Raw genomic sequence first — 25,249 nt, 5'->3', positions numbered from 1 at the left:
GAGTAGACATCAGTAGAGTAGAGATTAGTAGAGTAGAGTACATTAGAGTAGACGTCAGTAGAATACAGTAGAGTAGAGATTAGTAGAGGATTAATAGTGTAGAGATTAGTAGAGTGTTAATATAGTATTAATAGGGAAAAGAGAGCTGTACCTTTGTTTCTACCTATAGATACGAAGAAAGGGGGTCCACCGAGGAAGAGGGGGAGAGTGGCGTTCCGAGTTGAGAGGCGCAGGAGGGGAGGTGAGGGTAGGAAAGAGTTGAGAGGCGCAGGAGGGGAGGTGAGGGTAGGAAAGAGTTGAGAGGCGCAGGAGGCATAAAAATAGGAGAGAATGGATTGTTGAAGTAGCGTTAACATAGAAAGGCCGAGGTACCAACTAGCAAGTCATGCCAAGCTTTGAGAAACATGCAAACAGATCATGTGCCAGGCTGGAAGATGCAGTGCATTCCCATGGGACAAACACACACACACACACACACACACACACACACACACACACACACACACACACACACACACACACACACATGTACAGTAATATCAGAGTGGAGCAGCAGCCTGTATATTATAATGTACAGAAAAATCTGACTGGAGCAGCAGCCTGTATATTATAATGTACAGAAATATCAGAGTGGAGCAGGAGCCTGTAAATTTAATTACAGTAGCATCAGAGTTGAGCAGGACCCTGTATATTTAATTACAGTAGCATCAGAGTTGAGCAGAACCCTGTATATTTAATTACAGTAATATCATATTGGACCAGGAGTCTGTAAATGTCATGTGCCACTGACTGCAACCCTGCTTATACCAATATGAGTCGTGATGCTGACAAGGATGTGGGGGTTGTGGGATTAATATAGAGCCTGTGTCTGTGTTGGTGCACAGTGGGAAGGGAAGTATTCTGTTACAGGTAGTAGTGTAGAGTCATCTTACAGGAATTACGGAAGAGTCCTGTTACAGGGGGTAGTATAGAGTCATTTTATGGGGGTAGGGAAGAGTCCTGTTATAGTGGTAGGGAAAATATGTTTTACAGGTGGTAGAAAAGAGTCCTGTTACAGGAGGTAGGGAAGAGTCCTGTTACAGTAGGTAAGGAAGGGTCCTGATACAGGAGGTAGTGAATAGTCCTGTATGGGCAGGGTGAGTCCTGATACAGGAGGTAGTGAATAGTCCTGTATGGGTAGGGTGAGTCCTGATACAGGAGGTAGAAATAGTCATATTACAGGAGGTAGGGAATAGTCCTGTTACAGGAGGTAGACTATAATCTTGTTACAGGAGGTAGGAAAGAGTACTGTTACGGGTTGGGAGAAGTTATGGGTAGGTGGGGGTCCTGTTACATTAGGTAGGGAGGAGTCATGTTACAAGAGTTAGGGAGGACTTCTGTTACAGGAGGTAGGGTAGAGTCCTGTTACAGGATGTAGGGAATAGTCCTGTTAAGGGTAGGTAGGAGTCCTATTTCAGGAGTTATGGAATAGTCTTGTTACATGAGGTAGGATAGAGTCCTGTTACAAGAGGTTTGGAAAATTCCTGTTAAAGGGGGTAGGGAAGAGTCTTCTAGCAGAGTCCTGTTACAAGGGGTAGATGAAAGTCCTGTTACAGGAGGTATGGAAGTGTCATGTTACAGGAGGTCAGAATGAGTCAAATTATAGGAGGTAGGGCAGAGTCCTGCTACACGAGATAGGAATACTCCTTTTACAGGAGGCAGTGAATAGTCCTGTTATGGGTAGGGAGGAATGCTGTTACAGGAGGTAGTGGAGAGTCCTGTTATAGAACGTAGAGAAGAGTACTGTTACGGGCTGGGAGGAGTCCTGTTACAGTAGGTAGGGAAGAGTTATGTTACAGGAGGTAGAGAAGAGTTCTGTTACGGGGGTAGGGAGGAGTCCTGTTACAGTGGGTAGTGAAAAGTCCTGTTATGGGTAGGAAAGAGTCCTGTTATAGGAGATAGTGAAAAGTCATTTTGTGGGTATGCAAGAGTCCTGTTACAGGAGGTAGCAAAGAGTCCTGTTACAGGAGGTAGGAAAGAATCCTGTTACAGAAGATAGTGTAGAGTCCTGTTACAGGAGGTAGCAAAGAGTCCTGTTACAGGAGGTAGGAAAGAATCCTGTTACAGAAGGTAGGGTTGAGTCCTGTTACAGGAGGTAGTGTAGAGTCCTGTTACAGGAGGTAGTGTAGAGTCCTGTTACAGGGGGTAGTGTAGAGTCCTGTTATAGGAGATAGTGTAGAGTCCTGTTACAGGAGGTAAGGTTGAGTCCTGTTACAGGAGGTAGTGTAGAGTCCTGTTACAGGAGGTAGTGTAGAGTCCTGTTACAGGGGGTAGTGTAGAGTCCTGTTACAGGAGGCAGTGTAGAGTCCTGTTACAGGAGGTAGTGTAGAGTCCTGTTACAGGAGGTAGTGTAGAGTCCTGTTACAGGGGGTAGGGTAGAGTCCTGTTACAGAAGGTAGGGTTGAGTCCTGTTACAGTAGGTGTTGTAGAGTCCTGTTACAGGAGGTAGTGTAGAGTCCTGTTACAGGGGGTAGTGTAGAGTCCTGTTAAGGGGGTAGTGTAGAGTCCTGTTAAGGGGGTAGTGTAGAGTCCTGTTACAGGAGGTAGGGTTGAGTCCTGTTACAGGAGGTAGTGTAGAGTCCTGTTACAGGAGGTAGTGTAGAGTCCTGTTAAGGGGGTAGTGTAGAGTCTTGTTAAGGGGGTAGTGTAGAGTCCTGTTACAGGAGGTAGGGTTGAGTCCTGTTACAGGAGGTAGTGTAGAGTCCTGTTACAGGATGTGTTGTAGAGTCCTGTTACAGGAGGTAGTGTAAAGTCCTGTTACAGGGGGTAGGGTAGAGTCCTGTTACAGAAGGTAGGGTTGAGTCCTGTTACAGGATGTGTTGTAGAGTCCTGTTACAGGAGGTAGTGTAAAGTCCTGTTACAGGAGGTAGTGTAGAGTCCTGTTACAGGAGGTAGGGTAGAGTCCTGTTACAGGGGGTAGTGTAGAGTCCTGTTACAGGGGGTAGTGTAGAGTCCTGTTACAGGGGGTAGGGTAGAGTCCTGTTACAGGAGGTAGTGTAGAGTCCTGCTACAGGAGGTAGTGTAGAGTCCTGTTACAGGGGGTAGGGTAGAGTCCTGTTAAGGGTAGGGGAGAGGAGGCGCAGTCCGATCAAGACATGCCAATCAGCCCCATCCTCCGGACTCATCCTCCGGACTCATCCTCCCCCTGCAGTAATATGATGACTGCAGAACACACTGACAGGTAGAGGCAGCACACAGGAACACACATTTGGGACCCCCAAACCAGGTGATGGCATGAGTGAAAAAGAGAGAAAAGAAGAGAGCGTACCTGACTCAGATGCCTTCAGATGTGAGAAGCCTTGAGGGAGAAGAAGGATAGATGGAGAGATAGAGTATAAGGACACCACCACACCAACACAGCTGTTATAGTGTGATTAGGCACACTTTACTATAAGGCAAAGCATGGTTATCAACACCAAAAACAAAGCTTTCTGCATGGCTGTCTGCATGGAAAAGCTTAATGTTTAGAATAAAAACTGGCAGAAGCATCAAGTACCACTACGCTGCTAAAATATTGATCATATTGATTTCTATGGGCCTATTGATATAACAGTTTCTATTTGCAATTTCAGTTAATTATTTATATGGATATATGTCTTACATTCATATTTACTACATATAGCCTAAAGGCTATAGTATCTGTCGTAAATAGACTCCATCTGATAATGTGTCCTTTAACTACTGACCCTTGTCCTCAGAACAGAACTCACCTGGTTTCCTCTGAAGGGCTGATGAAAAGTTAGCAGGGTCGGGGAAAGAAAAGGCACAGAGATGTCTAGTGTTAGCGTCACACTGCTTTGGCTTGCATGGTGTCAAGCACGCAACATAAATATCTAACAACACAACAACTAAAGCATTACTTCTCCGTTACCGTGTGAAGGACTAGAGGTGACCCTGTACATGCCTGTTTTAAAATAACATTTAAAACCCTGTGGAGAAAGGAGCATCATTCTTATCGTTTCAGGGAACCAAACTGTACATTATAAAATCATCACTTAATCTGATTCATTGTATTACTATAAAACAACTCTTTCACATAGTAGCAAATATTGCAGTAGAGACATAATATTACCCATCATGTACACCACAGTGTTCCCATAAACACTAGTTCGAGTTAAGATACACAAATCTCAGTTTCCTTAGAGGGCCTGATGTGGATTTATGATGATGTGAGGCTTGTGGCTCTCTCAAAACCCCCTGGACCCATTATCTAGTCAACCACCCCACAACCCCCCCCCGCCCCCTCCCCCCCAGACTTCACTGCCGACTCAAATCCTCTCCACACACCAACTTCAACACATCCTCTGGCTTCTCATTGGCTTATAGGAATGCACACTGTTTACTCCATCAGGGGTTCAGACTGGTTAATCAAACCTACAACTCAACAGCCAAAAAAAGCGCAGTGACAAATTGAATTTACACAAATTAAGTAACTTCGCAACAGGAAGCCATGTATTCTCTTATGGCTATATATATTGCAGCTGACCATGGCTATCTCTGCATAACCACAAGACATCTTAACCCTGGCCGGCTTAGTGTGTGTGTGTGTGTGTGTGTGTGTGTGTGTGTGTGTATATATGTGTCAGTGTGTGTGCGCGTACGCACTTGTGTGTGTGATTGTGTGTAGCTGGAATGGTTGTAAAAGCTAAACGCCGACAAATTCCTTTAATCAGCCCCTGAGAGCAACAAGTAGTAGGAGGAAATGAAACAGATCTTAATTAAAAAGGACTGTATTAGACGTTTAAAGTGCCAGGCTAATACGCCATATCAGATATTAATTTGACTCAAAGCAATTACCGCTAGCTGCCGTGGTTTGATCTCTGGCCAGCCAGCTGCACTGGAGGCCATTCAAATCACACCCAACCAACGTGTGGGAAGATGGTGATAACTGGGTCGTTCCACCAATTAGATGCATTTTGAGTAGTGCGACTTTGTGAGACGGGGGGGAAAAATGCTTTATTTCACAACAGTTTTACATTGTCATAAAGAGCACATGTTCAACTAAATAAAAAAACATGTTTTTCCATCTCAAGAGGTTACATATAAAAGATACTATAGTAAGTGCCTATTAAGTGCCGAATAAAGTAACAGGGTTGACGACTTCATCTATAATCAGCTATGAATTGCATTGTTAGAAAAAAATGTCTAGCCTGTTTATCTATGGTTAACAGAGTTGACATGTGATGATTGACCCGCTCCGTTTCCCACCACCATACACCAGAAAATGGCCAAAAATAGTAGAACCAGCAAACCTGCTTTTAAAACTATGCTTTGACTATTTGATGTTTAATGACTCTAATATATATTTTTAAAGGATAGTTCCACCATATTAAAATGAGAGTTCAGTTCAAGTAACAGGTTAAAATGAGGGACAAGTTTTTTTAATAATATTTTTTGACATTGAAATGAAGGGCATGCACTCAAAATGGCCACTCAATCGTGTTATCTGCACGAAGGCCGTGAAGTCCCAGTAAACGTGCAGGAAAAGGTTTCCTCCTACGTTGCGCTGGTAGCTGTAGCTACAGTGGGTAGCCGTTACAGTGAGTAGGACGGCCCCCATCCTACGTTGCGCTGGTAGCTGTAGCTACAGTGGGTAGCCGTTACAGTGAGTAGGCCGGCCCCCATCCTACGTTGCGCTGGTAGCTGTAGCTACAGTGAGTAGCCGTTACAGTGAGTAGGCCGGCCCCCATCCTACGTTGCGCTGGTAGCTGTAGCTACAGTGAGTAGCCGTTACAGTGAGTAGGCCGGCCCCCATCCTACGTTGCGCTGGTAGCTGTAGCTACAGTGGGTAGGCCGGCCCTCATCCTACGTTGCGCTGGTAGCTGTAGCTACAGTGGGTAGGCCGGCCCTCATCCTACGTTGCGCTGGTAGCTGTAGCTACAGTGAGTAGGCCGGCCCTCATCCTACGTTGCGCTGGTAGCTGTAGCTACAGTGAGTAGGCCGGCCCCCATCCTACGTTGCGCTGGTAGCTGTAGCTACAGTGAGTAGGCCGGCCCCCATCCTACGTTGCGCTGGTAGCTGTAGCTACAGTGGGTAGCCGTTACAGTGAGTAGGCCGGCCCCCATCCTACGTTGCGCTGGTAGCTGTAGCTACAGTGAGTAGGCCGGCCCCCATCCTACGTTGCGCTGGTAGCTGTAGCTACAGTGAGTAGGCCGGCCCCCATCCTACGTTGCGCTGGTAGCTGTAGCTACAGTGGGTAGCCGTTACAGTGAGTAGGCCAGCCCCCATCCTACGTTGCGCTGGTAGCTGTAGCTACAGTGAGTAGGCCGGCCCCCATCCTACGTTGCGCTGGTAGCTGTAGCTACAGTGAGTAGGCCGGCCCCCATCCTACGTTGCGCTGGTAGCTGTAGTTACAGTGAGTAGGCCCGCCCCCATCCTACGTTGCGCTGGTAGCTGTAGCTACAGTGAGTAGGCCGGCCCCCATCCTACGTTGCGCTGGTAGCTGTAGCTACAGTGGGTATTTTAAGTATTACGCCGTTGGGTTTGTTCAATTTCTTTTGCATTACAAAGTGGGATTGAAATAGATTATATTGTTTAGGTTTTTTGGTCATTGATCTACACAAAATACTCCGTAATGTCAAAGTGAAAAGAAAATTCTACAAATGTTTATAAATTAACAAATATAACAGCTCAGGAGTATCCCGCCAAAACAGGCTGACATTTAATGGTCATTTCAAACAGCTCTTATATTAAAAGGGAATTATCATAATTTTCACAATTTCACAGTATTTTTCCGAACCTCATAGTGTGGAAATATAAATAAAACACAGGAAATCACATTTTTTGACTGCACTGGGCCTTTAAGCATGGTCAAGTTAATAATTATGCTGTGGATGATGTATTAAACCACACAGACACATAATTCTGAACTGAGCTGCAGGACAGGAAGGAAACTGCTCTGGGATGTCTTCCATTGGCGATTTTAAAACAGCTACAGAGTTCAATGGCTGTGATAGGAGACAACTGAGGATGGACAAACAATAATTACCTAAATGACATAGCGAAAGAAGAATGAAAACATATTTAATATATACATATAAAAAGATATATATATATATATATTTATAACATTTATCCTGTATGCAAGGCACTAAATCCTGCAAAAATGGCCTAAATGCAAAGCCTTATGTTTGGGGCAAATTCAACATAACACATCACTGAGTAACTGCCTCCTTGTTTTCAAGCATTATGTTGGCTGCATCGTGGTATGGGTATGCTTGACATAGGCAAAAACGGTGGAGTTTTTCAGGGAAAAAAGAAATAGGATGGAGCTAAGCACAGGCAAAATTCTAGATGAAAACCTGGTTCAGTCTGCTTTACACCAGATAATGGAAAAGGATTTCACCTTTCAGCAGGACAATAACCTACAATACACCAGAGTGAATGTTCCTGAGTGGTGAAGTTACAGTATTGACTTGAATCTTCATGAAAATTGCAGTCTAGCCAGACATGATTCCCAATACCTTGACAGAGATGGAAGAATTCTGAAAACAATAATGGGCAAATATTTCACAGTCCAGGTGTGCAAAGCTCTTAGACTTACCCAAGAATCACTGCCAAATGTGTTTCTAACATGTATTGACTCAGGGGGGGGGGGGTGAATACTTATCTAATCAAGGTATATTCGTGTTTATTTATTTTTCATTCAGCTTTAAAAAAAATGGGAGGGGAGAAGGGAGGGAGAGGGGAGAAGGGTGGGAGGGGTAGATGGAGGGGAGAAGGGAGGGAGATGGGAATAGGAAGGGAGATGGGAGAAGGATGGGAGGGGGAGAAGGAGGGGGAGAAGGGGGGGGAGATGGAGGGGAGAAGGGAGGGAGATGGGAATAGGAAGGGAGATGGGAGGGAGATGGGAATAGGAAGGGAGATGGGAGAAGGATGGGAGGGGGAGATGGAGGGGAGAAGGGAGGGAGATGGGAGAAGGAGGGGAGGGGGAGAAGGAGGGGAGAAGGGAGGGAGATGGGAGAAGGGAGGGAGATGGGAGAAGGAGGGGGAGAAGGAGGGGGAGATGGAGGGGAGAAGTGGGGGTGGGGGAGAAGGAGGGGAGTGGGAGAAGGAGGGGAGATGGGAGATGGAGGGGAGAAGGGAGGGAGATGGGAGAAGGAGGGGAGGGGGAGGAGGGGGAGAAGGAGGGGAGAAGGAGGGGGAAGGAGGGGGAGAAGGAGGGGGAGAAGGAGGGGGAGAAGGAAGGGCGAAGGAAGGGCGAAGGAAGGGCGAAGGAGGGGGAGAAAGAGGGGAGAAAGAGGGGAGAAGGAAGGGAGAAGGAGGGGGAGAAGGAGGGGAGAAGGAGGGGAGAAGGAGGGAAGGGGGAGAAGGAGGGGAGAAGGAAGGGAGAAGGAGGGGAGAAGGAGGGGAGAAGGAGAGGTAGAAGGAGGGGAGAAGGAGGGGAGAAGGAAGGGAGAAGGAGGGAAGGGGGAGAAGGAGGGGAGAAGGAGGGGAGAAGGAGGGGAGAAGGAAGGGAGAAGGAGGGAAGGGGGAGAAGGAGGGGAGAAGGAAGGGAGAAGGTTGGAATACAAATCCAGATAAAATTTTCCTCCTTTCTGTCATGTGACTGGCTGCAGTGTCCAGAACAAGTCAATGGACGGCAGATAGAATAACATGTGGTTTCCGTGTAATCCTTTTCCTGCTCCATTTGACCAGCCACAGCATGCATCACCATCCTCCATCCCAGCCTGTGCAAATCCTAACATCACTTTCAGGCTTGGACCCAGACACAAGTGCCCTCTGAGCTCTGACTGTGTTGGAATTAGGCGCATGCAAAGACACACAGACACAGACACAGACACAAGCACTCACACAAGCACAAACGCACACACACACACACACACACACACACACACACACACACACACACACACACACACACACACACACACACACACACACACACACACACACCCAAGTCCTCCCTCTTTTCCCCCTGACCTATTTTCATAGTAATATTATTGAAACTGTCATTTCTCCATGTATGTTTATTAATCCCCAAAGCTAAGCTTGCAGGAATCGTTTCAGCACTTGTTTAAGATTTTACTAGCCTTCAATTACTCATGTTTTCTCAGGCAACGACATGCAGATTTGAAGCAAAACGAGGCCTATTTAAACTGCTCATTAAAACAAGAGGAAGTGTAAGAAGTGTGATGAGAGAACGGGGATCAGTTTGTTTACATTATAGAAGCCTACAAAGCAGTTAAACGACAACTGCTCCCCAACGACATTGGTTAAGGCAGCCCCCCCCCCCCCGCACCTCTCTGATTCAAAGGGGTTGGGTTAGTTGAGGAAGACACATTTCGGGTTGAATGCATTGAAGTTGTGCAACTGACTAGGTATCCCCCTTTCCCCCTTGTCACCCTGGTCTGGAGAAAATGCCATTTTTTGACATCAGTCTTGACTGATTTTAACACCAGTTCACCGAGCAGCAGAACGGCGAGAAAACAGTGTCTGATTCCAATACCCTGACACACAGATGTACTTAGCCACATGAGCAGACACTGAGCATGTGTTTTATGGCCAACTGTCGATCGTCTTCATCTGCTGGAGGGCAGTGTTTAGGGCTGAGCTCTGATGGAGCTGTGGGCAGGGATGATCATAACGTTTCAGCTAGGCTAACGCTAACCCAGTCACCCTGTGTGAGGCTGAGCTTTTATCTACATTTAAGTCATTTGGTAGCCGCTCTTATCCAGAGCAACTTATAGGAGTAATTAGGGTTAAGTAAGTGCCTTGCTCAAGGGCACATCAATGATTGTTTTACCAAGTTAGCTGGGGGGATTCGAACCGGAAACCTTTCGGTTAATGGCCCAACGCTCACTAGGCTACCTGCCCTTGTGAGGACATGGACAGGATGAGGGCTGGGATGATGATGGTCGCTGATAATGATTATGTTCCAGCTAGCTAAGGATAGGCTAAATAAGTCATCACGTGGGGCTGATGATGGTTCTGATGTAATGTAATGATGTTGATGTGGTGTCATCTTGTGGGGCCTGAGATCATGTCTAGGGCGCTGAAGGCTGCGATGCTAACTAAGCTAACCCAATTAATCTGTGATGTTTCAGCTAGGTTTAGGCTAACCCAGGCATCATGAAGGGCTGAGGGCTGGGATGATGCTGAGGATGTTGCTCATGTTTAAACTAGGCTAAGCTAACCCAATCATTATGAAGGGCTGAGGGCTGGGATGATGCTGAGGATGTTGCTCATGTTTAAGCTAGGTTTAGGCTAACCCAGTCATCATGAAGGGCTGAGGGCTGGGATGATGCTGAGGATGTTGCTCATGTTTAAACTAGGCTAAGCTAACCCAATCATTATGAAGGGCTGAGGGCTGGGATGATGCTGAGGATGTTGCTCATGTTTAAGCTAGGCTAAGCTAACCCAGTCATCATGAAGGGCTGAGGGCTGGGATGATGCTGAGGATCTTGCTCATGTTTAAGCTAGGCTAAGCTAAGCTAAATCAGTCACCCGTGCTCTTACTTTAGTTTAGTCCATGTAGTGTTCTCATCCACAGTGAAAAGCTGTATTGCGGTACACATAGCCTTAGGGAGGCTAGGTTTAAATGAATTGGATCTAAATGAACAACAGTGAAAACTGAGTGGACATATAGCCCATCCCAGTCTAGCAGCTAAATGCTTCTTAGGCCTAGTGGGGCCAGCCATCTGCCTGCCGTGTGAAGCCTGAACCAGACACCTCTAGGCTAGCAAACTGTAGCTGTGTGTGTGTGTGTGTGTGTGTGTGTGTGTGTGTGTGTGTGTGTGTGTGTGTGTGTGTGTGTGTGTGTGTGTGTGTGTGTGCGTGTGCGTGTGCGTGTGCGTGTGTGTGTGTGTGTGTGTGTGTGTGTGGCTTCGGCTTGACGTCCACATGCAAACACACACACAAAGTGAACACGCGCAGACACACACACACACACACACACACACACACACACACACACACACACACACACACACACACACACACACACACACACACACACACACACACACACACACACACACACACACACACACACACACACACACACACACACAGTGAACACGCACAGGTCTGATAGATTGCCCCATTACTCATTAGTGTAACACATGATGCTGCATCAACAGCCTCAATCAGCGTAACACTACACAGACACACAGAAAGAACAGTTGCGTCTCTAATGCTGATGGGGATTATTATCAATGTTGGAAAAATATGATGTCTGTACTGTACAACAAATATTACACAAAGCCTGCCTGCAAGTGCAAGAATGTCTTTAGAAAAACAACAACAGAGCTTTAGCAGTAAGTGTTGTTGTAGACACACTGTGGCAACAAAATCCTCCCTGTAAGACATTGTCGATTGCTGATGTCAGTTTGAATTTAGTGTGGTATTTGTCCCGTCATTTCTGCTCTCATTATCCTCCCAATTATGCTTCAGAGTATCCATGGTGTAATCAACAAGCAGCCACATCAGCTAAGACTGACACAGAGACAGACACAGAGAGAGAGACATGTAGAGAGAGAGCGAGACAGAGAGGAAGAAATAGAGAGAGAGAGACCAGAGAAAGAGAGATGTAGAGAGAGAGGAAGAAATAGAGAGAGAGACCAGAGAAAGAGAGAGAGCTAGAGAGAGAAATAGCCTGGACTGCTGTGTGTGAGCTGGACACCAAGGGGCCAGTCTAGCTAAGGCCGCAGCAGAGGGCCGTTCTCCTGTCTAGTGGCATTTGTCGTCTCCGTAATAGGGCTGCTGTGTTGTGAATTATAAACTCTGTCCTGGGGCGACTACATGGCCCTCTATTCAACTGTTGTCCTGAATCACAAGTAACCTCTTCAATCTAGGTTGTTTTAGCACAAGGATGTCATCGCCCCCACGGCCTGAGAGAAGCTCTCAAATGACTGGATGCATCTCTTCTCCTCTCCTCATTGTTAGAAAGAGGGATTCTCCTCTCCTCATTGTTAGAAAGAGGGATTCTCCTCTCCTCATTGTTAGAAAGAGGGATTCTCCTCTCCTCATTGTTAGAAAGAGGCAGAGAGAGAATAGAAACAGGCCAAAGGATAATGTCCAGTCACTGAGTCTGACCACAGTGCAGCAGACATGTTGTACAGTGTCCAGTCACTGAGTCTGACTACAGTGCAGCAGACATGTTGTACAGTGTCCAGTCACTGAGTCTGACTACAGTGCAGCAGACATGTTGTACAGTGTCCAGTCACTGAGTCTGACTACAGTGCAGCAGACATGTTGTACAGTGTCCAGTCACTGAGTCTGACTACAGTGCAGCAGACATGTTGTACAGTGTCCAGTCACTGTCTGACCACAGTGCAGCAGACATATTGTACAGTGTCCAGTCACTGAGTCTGACTACAGTGCAGCAGACATGTTGTACAGTGTCCAGTCACTGAGTCTGACCACAGTGCAGCAGACATGTTGTACAGTGTCCAGTCACTGAGTCTGACTACAGTGCAGCAGACATGTTGTACAGTGTCCAGTCACTGAGTCTGACTACAGTGCAGCAGACATGTTGTACAGTGTCCAGTCACTGAGACTGACTACAGTGCAGCAGACATATTGTACAGTGTCCAGTCACTGAGTCTGACTACAGTGCAGCAGACATGTTGTACAGTGTCCAGTCACGAGTCTGACCACAGTGCAGCAGACATGTTGTAGTGTCCAGTCACTGAGTCTGACTACAGTGCAGCAGACATGTTGTACAGTGTCCAGTCACTGAGTCTGACCACAGTGCAGCAGACATGTTGTACAGTGTCCAGTCACTGAGTCTGACTACAGTGCAGCAGACATGTTGTACAGTGTCCAGTCACTGAGTCTGACTACAGTGCAGCAGACATGTTGTACAGTGTCCAGTCACTGAGTCTGACTACAGTGCAGCAGACATGTTGTACAGTGTCCAGTCACTGAGTCTGACTACAGTGCAGCAGACATGTTGTACAGTGTCCAGTCACTGTCTGACCACAGTGCAGCAGACATATTGTACAGTGTCCAGTCACTGAGTCTGACTACAGTGCAGCAGACATGTTGTACAGTGTCCAGTCACTGAGTCTGACCACAGTGCAGCAGACATGTTGTACAGTGTCCAGTCACTGTCTGACCACAGTGCAGCAGACATATTGTACAGTGTCCAGTCACTGAGTCTGACTACAGTGCAGCAGACATATTGTACAGTGTCCAGTCACTGAGTCTGACTACAGTGCAGCAGACATGTTGTACAGTGTCCAGTCACTGAGTCTGACTACAGTGCAGCAGACATATTGTACAGTGTCCAGTCACTGAGTCTGACTACAGTGCAGCAGACATGTTGTACAGTGTCCAGTCACTGAGTCTGACTACAGTGCAGCAGACATGTTGTACAGTGTCCAGTCACTGAGTCTGACTACAGTGCAGCAGACATATTGTACAGTGTCCAGTCACTGAGTCTGACTACAGTGCAGCAGACATGTTGTACAGTGTCCAGTCACGAGTCTGACCACAGTGCAGCAGACATGTTGTAGTGTCCAGTCACTGAGTCTGACTACAGTGCAGCAGACATGTTGTACAGTGTCCAGTCACTGAGTCTGACCACAGTGCAGCAGACATGTTGTACAGTGTCCAGTCACTGAGTCTGACTACAGTGCAGCAGACATGTTGTACAGTGTCCAGTCACGAGTCTGACTACAGTGCAGCAGACATGTTGTACAGTGTCCAGTCACTGAGTCTGACTACAGTGCAGCAGACATGTTGTACAGTGTCCAGTCACTGAGTCTGACCACAGTGCAGCAGACATGTTGTACAGTGTCCAGTCACTGAGTCTGACTACAGTGCAGCAGACATGTTGTACAGTGTCCAGTCACGAGTCTGACTACAGTGCAGCAGACATGTTGTACAGTGTCCAGTCACTGAGTCTGACTACAGTGCAGCAGACATGTTGTACAGTGTCCAGTCACTGAGTCTGACTACAGTGCAGCAGACATGTTGTACAGTGTCCAGTCACTGAGTCTGACTACAGTGCAGCAGACATGTTGTACAGTGTCCAGTCACTGAGTCTGACTACAGTGCAGCAGACATGTTGTACAGTGTCCAGTCACTGAGTCTGACCACAGTGCAGCAGACATGTTGTACAGTGTCCAGTCACTGAGTCTGACCACAGTGTAGCAGACATGTTGTACAGTGTCCAGTCACTGAGTCTGACTACAGTGCAGCAGACATGTTGTACAGTGTCCAGTCACTGAGTCTGACTACAGTGCAGCAGACATATTGTACAGTGTCCAGTCACTGAGTCTGACTACAGTGCAGCAGACATGTTGTACAGTGTCCAGTCACTGAGTCTGACTACAGTGCAGCAGACATGTTGTACAGTGTCCAGTCACTGAGTCTGACTACAGTGCAGCAGACATATTGTACAGTGTCCAGTCACTGAGTCTGACTACAGTGCAGCAGACATGTTGTACAGTGTCCAGTCACGAGTCTGACCACAGTGCAGCAGACATGTTGTAGTGTCCAGTCACTGAGTCTGACTACAGTGCAGCAGACATGTTGTACAGTGTCCAGTCACTGAGTCTGACCACAGTGCAGCAGACATGTTGTACAGTGTCCAGTCACTGAGTCTGACTACAGTGCAGCAGACATGTTGTACAGTGTCCAGTCACGAGTCTGACTACAGTGCAGCAGACATGTTGTACAGTGTCCAGTCACTGAGTCTGACTACAGTGCAGCAGACATGTTGTACAGTGTCCAGTCACTGAGTCTGACCACAGTGCAGCAGACATGTTGTACAGTGTCCAGTCACTGAGTCTGACTACAGTGCAGCAGACATGTTGTACAGTGTCCAGTCACGAGTCTGACTACAGTGCAGCAGACATGTTGTACAGTGTCCAGTCACTGAGTCTGACTACAGTGCAGCAGACATGTTGTACAGTGTCCAGTCACTGAGTCTGACTACAGTGCAGCAGACATGTTGTACAGTGTCCAGTCACTGAGTCTGACTACAGTGCAGCAGACATGTTGTACAGTGTCCAGTCACTGAGTCTGACTACAGTGCAGCAGACATGTTGTACAGTGTCCAGTCACTGAGTCTGACCACAGTGCAGCAGACATGTTGTACAGTGTCCAGTCACTGAGTCTGACCACAGTGTAGCAGACATGTTGTACAGTGTCCAGTCACTGAGTCTGACTACAGTGCAGCAGACATGTTGTACAGTGTCCAGTCACTGAGTCTGACCACAGTGCAGCAGACATGTTGTACAGTGTCCAGTCACTGAGTCTGACTACAGTGCAGCAGACATGTTGTACAGTGTCCAGTCACTGAGTCTGACCACAGTGCAGCAGACATGTTGTACAGTGTCCAGTCACTGAGTCTGACCACAGTGTAGCAGACATGTTGTACAGTGTCCAGTCACTGAGTCTGACTACAGTGTAGCAGACATGTTGTACAGTGTCCAGTCACTGAGTCTGACTACAGTGTAGCAGACATATTGTACAGTGTCCAGTCACTGAGTCTGACTACAGTGCAGCAGACATGTTGTACAGTGTCCAGTCACTGAGTCTGACTACAGTGCAGCAGACATGTTGTACAGTGTCCTGTCACTGAGTCTGACTACAGTGCTTCAGACATGTTGTACAGTGTCCAGTCACTGAGTCTGACCACAGTGCAGCAGACATGTTGTACAGTGTCCAGTCACTGAGTCTGACTACAGTGCAGCAGACATGTTGTACAGTGTCCAGTCACTGAGTCTGACCACAGTGCAGCAGACATGTTGTACAGTGTCCAGTCACTGAGTCTGACTACAGTGCAGCAGACATGTTGTACAGTGTCCAGTCACTGAGTCTGACTACAGTGCAGCAGACATGTTGTACAGTGTCCAGTCACTGAGTCTGACCACAGTGCAGCAGACATGTTGTACAGTGTCCAGTCACTGAGTCTGACTACAGTGCAGCAGACATGTTGTACAGTGTCCAGTCACTGAGTCTGACCACAGTGCAGCAGACATGTTGTACAGTGTCCAGTCACTGAGTCTGACTACAGTGCAGCAGACATGTTGTACAGTGTCCAGTCACTGAGTCTGACCACAGTGCAGCAGACATGTTGTACAGTGTCCAGTCACTGAGTCTGACCACAGTGCAGCAGACATGTTGTACAGTGTCCAGTCACTGAGTCTGACCACAGTGTAGCAGATATGTTGTACAGTGTCCAGTCACTGAGTCTGACCACAGTGCAGCAGACATATTGTACAGTGTCCAGTCACTGAGTCTGACCACAGTGCTGCGGACATATTGTACAGTGTCCAGTCACTGAGTCTGACCACAGTGTAGCAGATATGTTGTACAGTGTCCAGTCACTGAGTCTGACTACAGTGTAGCAGACATGTTGTACAGTGTCCAGTCACTGAGTCTGACCACAGTGCAGCAGACATGTTGTACAGTGTCCAGTCACTGAGTCTGACTACAGTGCAGCAGACATAATGTACAGTGTCCAGTCACTGAGTCTGACTACAGTGCAGCAGACATGTTGTACAGTGTCCAGTCACGAGTCTGACCACAGTGCAGCAGACATGTTGTAGTGTCCAGTCACTGAGTCTGACTACAGTGCAGCAGACATGTTGTACAGTGTCCAGTCACTGAGTCTGACCACAGTGCAGCAGACATGTTGTACAGTGTCCAGTCACTGAGTCTGACTACAGTGCAGCAGACATGTTGTACAGTGTCCAGTCACGAGTCTGACTACAGTGCAGCAGACATGTTGTACAGTGTCCAGTCACTGAGTCTGACTACAGTGCAGCAGACATGTTGTACAGTGTCCAGTCACTGAGTCTGACCACAGTGCAGCAGACATGTTGTACAGTGTCCAGTCACTGAGTCTGACTACAGTGCAGCAGACATGTTGTACAGTGTCCAGTCACGAGTCTGACTACAGTGCAGCAGACATGTTGTACAGTGTCCAGTCACTGAGTCTGACTACAGTGCAGCAGACATGTTGTACAGTGTCCAGTCACTGAGTCTGACTACAGTGCAGCAGACATGTTGTACAGTGTCCAGTCACTGAGTCTGACTACAGTGCAGCAGACATGTTGTACAGTGTCCAGTCACTGAGTCTGACTACAGTGCAGCAGACATGTTGTACAGTGTCCAGTCACTGAGTCTGACCACAGTGCAGCAGACATGTTGTACAGTGTCCAGTCACTGAGTCTGACCACAGTGTAGCAGACATGTTGTACAGTGTCCAGTCACTGAGTCTGACTACAGTGCAGCAGACATGTTGTACAGTGTCCAGTCACTGAGTCTGACCACAGTGCAGCAGACATGTTGTACAGTGTCCAGTCACTGAGTCTGACTACAGTGCAGCAGACATGTTGTACAGTGTCCAGTCACTGAGTCTGACCACAGTGCAGCAGACATGTTTTACAGTGTCCAGTCACTGAGTCTGACCACAGTGTAGCAGACATGTTGTACAGTGTCCAGTCACTGAGTCTGACTACAGTGTAGCAGACATGTTGTACAGTGTCCAGTCACTGAGTCTGACTACAGTGTAGCAGACATATTGTACAGTGTCCAGTCACTGAGTCTGACTACAGTGCAGCAGACATGTTGTACAGTGTCCAGTCACTGAGTCTGACTACAGTGCAGCAGACATGTTGTACAGTGTCCTGTCACTGAGTCTGACTACAGTGCTTCAGACATGTTGTACAGTGTCCAGTCACTGAGTCTGACCACAGTGCAGCAGACATGTTGTACAGTGTCCAGTCACTGAGTCTGACTACAGTGCAGCAGACATGTTGTACAGTGTCCAGTCACTGAGTCTGACCACAGTGCAGCAGACATGTTGTACAGTGTCCAGTCACTGAGTCTGACTACAGTGCAGCAGACATGTTGTACAGTGTCCAGTCACTGAGTCTGACTACAGTGCAGCAGACATGTTGTACAGTGTCCAGTCACTGAGTCTGACTACAGTGTAGCGGCCATATTGTACAGTGTCCAGTCACTGTCTGACCACAGTGCATCAGACATATTGTACAGTGTCCAGTCACTGAGTCTGACTACAGTGCCTCATACATGTTGTACAGTGTCCAGTCACTGAGTCTGACCACAGTGCAGCGGACATATTTTACAGTGTCCAGTCACTGAGTCTGACTACAGTGCTGCGGACATATTGTACAGTGTCCAGTCACTGAGTCTGACCACAGTGCAGCAGACATATTGTACAGTGTCCAGTCACTGAGTCTGACCACAGTGCAGCAGACATGTTGTACAGTGTCCAGTCACTGAGTCTGACCACACTGCTGCTGACATATTGTACAGTGTCCAGTCACTGAGTCTGACCACAGTGCTGCTGACATATTGTACAGTGTCCAGTCACTGAGTCTGACCACACTGCTGCTGACATATTGTACAGTGTCCAGTCACTGAGTCTGACCACAGTGCAGCAGACATGTTGTACAGTGTCCAGTCACTGAGTCTGACCACACTGCTGCTGACATATTGTACAGTGTCCAGTCACTGAGTCTGACCACAGTGCTGCTGACATATTGTACAGTGTCCAGTCACTGAGTCTGACCACACTGCTGCTGACATATTGTACAGTGTCCAGTCACTGAGTCTGACCACAGTGCAGCAGACATGTTGTACAGTGTTCTAAACAATTCTAAAATATATACGGTCCTATATTATTACTGCCATTAGTATGTTGTGTTTTGGAATGCTAAGCATAGCAGTGGAGTGTAGTAACTGATATCTACAAGAACCCAACAGGGGGATAAAACGCTTCAGTCTAAGGTAGTGAACCACAGTGTGCATTCATTCCCTCCTGTTTCAAGATAGTTGTGTCGTCTTTCGACCGTGTGACTCTGACCTAACCAGCCAGGAAGTGACCTAACCAGGCAGGAACAGTAAGTGGGTCAGCAGTCAATCAAACTCACACTGGTTCTCTATACCCATAAAACCCAGATGAAAAAGAAGAAGAACATGTGGTGTCATCTAGAGATGCATTAGTTTCCTTTGTCTCATAAAAAAAGGCAGAACTAAAGGCATGAACTGAAATAGGAATTTACTAAGAGCCTTGTCAGAGTACCACATCTCGATAAGATACATAGCAGAGATAGCCTAAGTGTCCAGAGGGAGGAAGATAAAGCTGTTACTTATTATTCAAACTATTTTGTACACTTATGGTCCCTGTAAAACAAATATTTGGATGGGAAGAGAAAGATCTGAACTTTGTAATATGACTCTTATCAAACAATACTGCATCCCTGTACAGATTTCTCCTGAAAGTAATAATAGGAAGAAGAGACGCTATTTCGTCTCATACCACTTCCGATATAACGCCCACATACAACAAACATTCCATTTTAAATCAACTGTGAAAGAGGAACCACCCACACAGAGAAGTCCTGCATACTATTAGCAGTGAATCTGTGTCTCGTAAATTATAAATGCAAAAAACACAAAAATGTGGGAGTGTGTTCTTCTAACATGGAACGAACAATGTAACAAAAACCTTTGAGATAATATGAAGTTATCTCAATATAAATACAGTGTAAATAATGTATAGTTACACAGATTTATTTTTACTTATCTACAATTAGTAACATAAATTGGTTGGCAAGACAGAATCATCTCACCTTGGCTGCAGGTCCTTCCTGTATATCCCGTGTTGGAGCAGTCGCAGTAGGGTTCTCCATCAGCCACGGAGCAGGTGCCTCCATTCTCACACGGGTTCCCTGTACAGAGACCCATCATCTCCAGACGTACCTTCTGACTGTTGATCAGCTTGGGAACCTTTTTCCCGTAATTCAGATCTTTGATAACTCCTCTGAACGGAGGCAGCTCTCTAACCGTTGGCAGGGTGATGACCGAGGTCCTGATGTCTCCGGGTACGCCCCCGAGGAACAGGTCACTGACGATCTTCATGAACTGGCGCTCTGGTCGAACATCCTGCGCCTTGGTCTGCCCGTCCAGGGCCAAGACCGTTCTGAGGTTGTGTCGGCTGACCATCGCAAAGTGCCAGCAGCTGTCGTTGACCGATTTGTCAGAGGTGACTGTGGTCTCAGCGCAATCAATGCTGAAGCGAAGCTGGAGCTTCCCTTCCGTTACGGTGAGAAGCAGGAAGTCACAGTAGCCGCCGTCGTCGAAGTAGAGGATCAGGGCGTCGGACGCGTCTGTTTTGAACTGGAAGGTGAGGTCACTTCTGGTGCTGGCGTCCCAGCGGAGGTACCGTGCCCACTGGCCCTCGGAACCCCTGAACTCCAGGCCCTGACACAGGCCCAGTAGAGTACTGAGAAGCAGAAGAACACACTGAGGGAGACTAAAGGGATTCATTGTAGATAAAAATATGTAGAGCTATAGGGTTATGTCAGTTGAGGTTAGAGGTTAGAGGGAGAGATCCTTTAGATTCGGAATACCATTCAGAGGGGTTTTCAGTTCAATGACGGATATAGGCTATTCAATGTATATATCACCTGCTCTAGTCAGGAAGGTGACGCAATATCCTTTAGACTGTGATAAAGATCTGATATTGAAATCACTGAAATATGGGAGACCATTTAAATCCAAGTCTGAGCTGCAGATAATAGAGAAGAAACATCTGTATTCCTACTAAGGAGGATAACCTTGAGAGAATCAGTCCTTAGTGTGTTGAGACTGATCCTTAGTATGTTCCGTCAGTGATACAGAGGCCCATCGATGAGTTGTTTCCTTTGAGGCGACTGCAAGGATTAAAACACACAGCGGCCATTTTGGGTCAAGATCCGTAGCCACGTCCCATAGTACTGTACTTCCTAGTCCAGTTTCAGGCCTTACAGAGACGTCACTGCAAAACAACAGAAATGGCATTATTCAGCATACACAACACACCTGTGAATCTCATCTCACCCAAAAACATTCATTGACTGTAGGTTGCAACAAAAGTCTGAAATCACCATAAACATTTTGCTGCCAGCACTTCCTACTGGAGAATTTATATATATTCACTTACCCTTTGGCCTCCCATCTAGGGTATTAAACCAGCCCAGCTGTTTTTTTTCACTGACTATTGCCAATGTAATTTCATGGGAATGATGTGGAGAGATCACTTGAAAACTAAATATATTCACTGTTGCTTTCAGAGTCATTCCAAAGGGTAGGTTTCACAGAGCAAATGAAATGTGACCAAACTTTATCACACATATATCAACAGTGATGCTACACTATATATACAAATGTATGCGGACAGCCCTTCAAATGAGTGGATTTGGGCTATTTCAGCCACAACCGTTGCTGACAGGAGTGTAAAATCGAGTGCACAGCCATGCAATCTCCATAGACAAACATTGGCAGTAGAATGGCCTTACTGAAGAGCTCAGTGACTTTCAACATGGCACCGTTATAGGATGCCACCTTTCCAACAAGTCAGTTTTGTCAAATTCCTGACCTGTAAGTGCTGTTATTGTGAAGTGGAAAAATGCCCGGGGGAATGCTACCTGCCCCAATGCATAGTGCCAACAGTAAAGTTTGATTTAGGAGGAATAATGGTCTGGGGCTGTTTTTTCATGGTTCGGGCCCCTTACTTCCAGTGAAGGGAAATCTTAATGCTACAGCATATAATGACAATCCAGATGATTCTGTGCTTCCAACATTGTGGCAACATTTTGGGGAAGGCCCTTTCCTGTTCCAACATGACAATGCCCCTGTGCACAAAGCGAGATGCATACAGAAATGGTATGTTGAGATTGGTGTGGAAGAACTTGACTGGCATGCACAGAGCCCTAACCTCAACCCCATCGAACACCTTTAGGATGAATTGGAACGCAGACTGCGAGCCAGGCCTAATCGCCCAACATCAGTGCCCGACCTCACTAATGCTCTTGTGACTGAATGGAAGCAAGTCGCCGCAACAATGTTCCAACATCTAGTGGAAAGCCTTCCCAGAAGAGGGGAGGCTGTTATAGCAGCAAAGTGGGGACCAACTCCATATTAATGCCCACGGTTTTGGAATGACATGTTCGACGAGCAGGTGTCCACATACTTTAATCATGTAGTATATATATATATATATATACAGGTACCAGTCAGCATTTTGGACACACCTAGTCATTCAAGGAATGAGATGTTTGACGAGCAGGTGTCCACATACAGTACTTTTGGTCATGTCGTGTATTTAGGCCTATATAGCATTTGCAAAGTCATCAGCAGCTATTGTTTCAATTAAACCCAGAATTCAACTAAATATAGACAATACAATAGGCCTAGGGTTTCAAGCTCTGGTTCATTTAACCTGTTAAGGACAAGGGGGTGCTGTTTTCACTTTTGGAGAAAATCGTAAGATTTTTAAACGGCCTCGTACTCAATTCTTGCTCGTACAATATGCATATTAATATTACTATTGGATAGAAAACAGTCTCTAGTTTCTAAAAACGTTTGAATTATTTCTCTAAGTGAAACAGAACTCCTTTTACAGACCATTTCCTAACCGGAACTGAGATTTCCAAAATCGAACTCTCTCTTCAGGAGCTTGTCTATAAAAGGGCATGTCACTTATTACTGTAGAAACACGTCATACGCCTTCGCCTGTGTGTAATGCGGAAGTGAGAGAAAAAATCAGTTGATTATCTCGACCAGGGACTGAACACAACGTCTTTGACTGAGACGTGCGCACTTTTATTTATTTTCTGGGCGCGAAGTCTGACCTGTACTCGGCTCATTGAAGAACCTTTTTAAAGGTGAATATGATCTCTGGCTTCGATTTTCTTTGATACATGTCACAATATCATCTTAAAGTATGTTTTTTCAATATAGTTTAATTATATTATTGAAATTTATTCTGGACTTTAGACGTGATGCGACGCAAGAATTGGTTCAAGAACGAGAGGCTAGCAATGCTAGCTAATGTTGCTTGCTAATTCTGAGGGAAATCGTTCCTTATGGATCCAAATAAAGTCGGTTCTGAACAAAGGACCCCTTGGAGAACATTCCGATGGAAGATCCACAAAGATAAGGACCCAATTTGGGATGCTTTTTCATATATATCTGTCGAACTGTGCTATGCTACCGTTTGACTAGAAGCAATGCTGCTGTGTGCTAGCTATTGTAGTAAGCTAATATAACGATATATTGTGTTTTCGCTGTAAAACACTTCAAAAATCGGAAATATTGGCTCTGTTCACAAGATCTTATTCTTTCATTAGCTATCCACCATATATTGTTCTGAAATGTTATATGATGTGTAATTAGTAGTTGACGTTGGTGTCTGTATTTTCTCTGGCTACTGCCGTGCGATTTCTGACTGTAGCTGTGATGGTGGCTATGATGGTAGCAGTAATGTAAAACTGATTTATAGCTAAAATATGCACATTTTTCGAACAAAACATAGATTTATTGTGTAACATGTTATAGGACTGACTGTCATCTGAGGGAGTTTTTTCTAGGTTATTTAGGTTGGTTCTAGGTTGGTTCTAGGTTAGTTAGGTTAGCTACGTCGCGGACCAGGATGTCTTGCTCCCAGACAGGCTAAACAACTTTTTTGCCCGCTTTGAGGACAATACAGTGCCACTGACACGGCCCCCGAACAAAACCTGCGGGCTCTCCTTCACTGCAGCCGAGGTGAGTAAAACATTTAAACGTGTTAACCCTCGCAAGGCTGCAGGCCCAGACGGCATTCCCAGCCGCGTCCTCAGAGCATGCGCAGACCAGCTGGCTGGTGTGTTTACGGACATATTCAATCAATCCTTATCCCAGTCTGCTGTTCCCACATGCTTCAAGAGGGCCACCATTGTTCCTGTTCCCAAGAAAGCTAAGGTAACTGAGCTAAACGACTACCGCCCCGTAGCACTCACTTCCGTCATCATGAAGTGCTTTGAGAGACTAGTCAAGGACCATATCACCTCCACCCTACCGGACACCCTAGACCCACTCCAATTTGCTTACCGACCCAATAGGTCCACAGACGACGCAATCGCAACCACACTGCACACTGCCCTAACCCATCTGGACAAGAGGAATACCCATGTGAGAATGCTGTTCATCGATTACAGCTCAGCATTTAACACCATAGTACCCTCCAAACTCGTCATCAAGCTCGAGACCCTGGGTCTCGACCCCGCCCTGTGCAACTGGGTCCTGGACTTCCTGACGGGCCGCCCCCAGGTGGTGAGGGTAGGTAACAACATCTCCACCCCGCTGATCCTCAACACTGGGGCCCCACAAGGGTGCGTTCTGAGCCCTCTCCTGTACTGCCTGTTCACCCACGACTGCGTGGCCATGCACGCCTCCAACTCAATCATCAAGTTTGCGGATGACACTACAGTGGTAGGCTTGATTACCAACAACGACGAGACGGCCTACAGGGAGGAGGTGAGGGCCCTCGGAGTGTGGTGTCAGGAAAATAACCTCACACTCAACGTCAACAAAACAAAGGAGATGATTGTGGACTTCAGGAAACAGCAGAGGGAGCACCCCCCTATCCACATCGACGGGTCAGTAGTGGAGAAGGTGGAAAGTTTTAAGTTCCTCGGTGTACACATCACGGACAAACTGAATTGGTCCACCCACACAGACAGCGTCGTGAAGAAGGCGCAGCAGCGCCTCTTCAACCTCAGGAGGCTGAAGAAATTCGGCTTGTCACCAAAAGCACTCACAAACTTCTACAGATGCACAATCGAGAGCATCCTGTCGGGCTGTATCACCGCCTGGTACGGCAACTGCTCCGCCCACAACCGTAAGGCTCTCCAGAGGGTAGTGAGGTCTGCAGAACGCATCACCGGGGGCAAACTACCTGCCCTCCAGGACACCTACACCACCCGATGTCACAGGAAGGCCATAAAGATCATCAAGGACAACAACCACCCAAGCCACTGCCTGTTCACCCCGCTATCATCCAGAAGGCGAGGTCAGTACAGGTGCATCAAAGCAGGGACCGAGAGACTGAAAAACAGCTTCTATCTCAAGGCCATCAGACTGTTAAACAGCCACCACTAACATTTAGCGGCCGCTGCCAACATACTGACTCAACTCCAGCCACTTTAAAAATGGGAATTGATGGAAATTATGTAAAAATGTACCACTAGCCACTTTAAACAATGCCACTTAATATAATGTTTACATACCCTACATTACCCATCTCATATGTATATACTGTACTCTATATCATCTACTGCATCTTGCCATCTTTATGTAATACATGTACCACTAGCCACTTTAAACTATGCCACTTTATGTTTACATACCCTACAGTACTCATCTCATATGTATATACCGTACTCTATACCATCTACTGCATCTTGCCTATGCCGTTCTGTAC

General features: G+C 46.7%; 1 protein-coding gene across 6 annotated transcripts in view; it reads right to left on the bottom strand.

Moving 5' to 3' along the window:
* The window catches only part of LOC139582567 (neurexin-3b-like), a 626,716-nt gene that overhangs the window by 572,023 nt on the left and 29,444 nt on the right, over positions 1–25,249 (bottom strand). For all 6 annotated transcript variants that reach the window (XR_011676380.1, XR_011676381.1, XM_071412690.1 and 3 more), the window contains exons 2-4: positions 19,599–20,785; positions 3,750–3,767; positions 3,308–3,337 (exon numbers count right to left, since the gene is read on the bottom strand). Coding sequence is in view for 4 of the 6 variants with exons in the window: in XM_071412690.1 (XP_071268791.1) it covers positions 3,308–3,337; positions 3,750–3,767; positions 19,599–20,295 (745 nt within the window). In the remaining 2 variants the exon portion in view is untranslated. The remainder of the gene's footprint in view (positions 1–3,307; positions 3,338–3,749; positions 3,768–19,598; positions 20,786–25,249) is intronic.

Source organism: Salvelinus alpinus, chromosome 8 (assembly GCF_045679555.1).
Source record: "Salvelinus alpinus chromosome 8, SLU_Salpinus.1, whole genome shotgun sequence".
NCBI lineage: Eukaryota > Metazoa > Chordata > Actinopteri > Salmoniformes > Salmonidae > Salvelinus > Salvelinus alpinus.
Note: the sequence above shows the minus strand (reverse complement) of the source record. Positions and strands in the feature narration are given on the sequence as shown.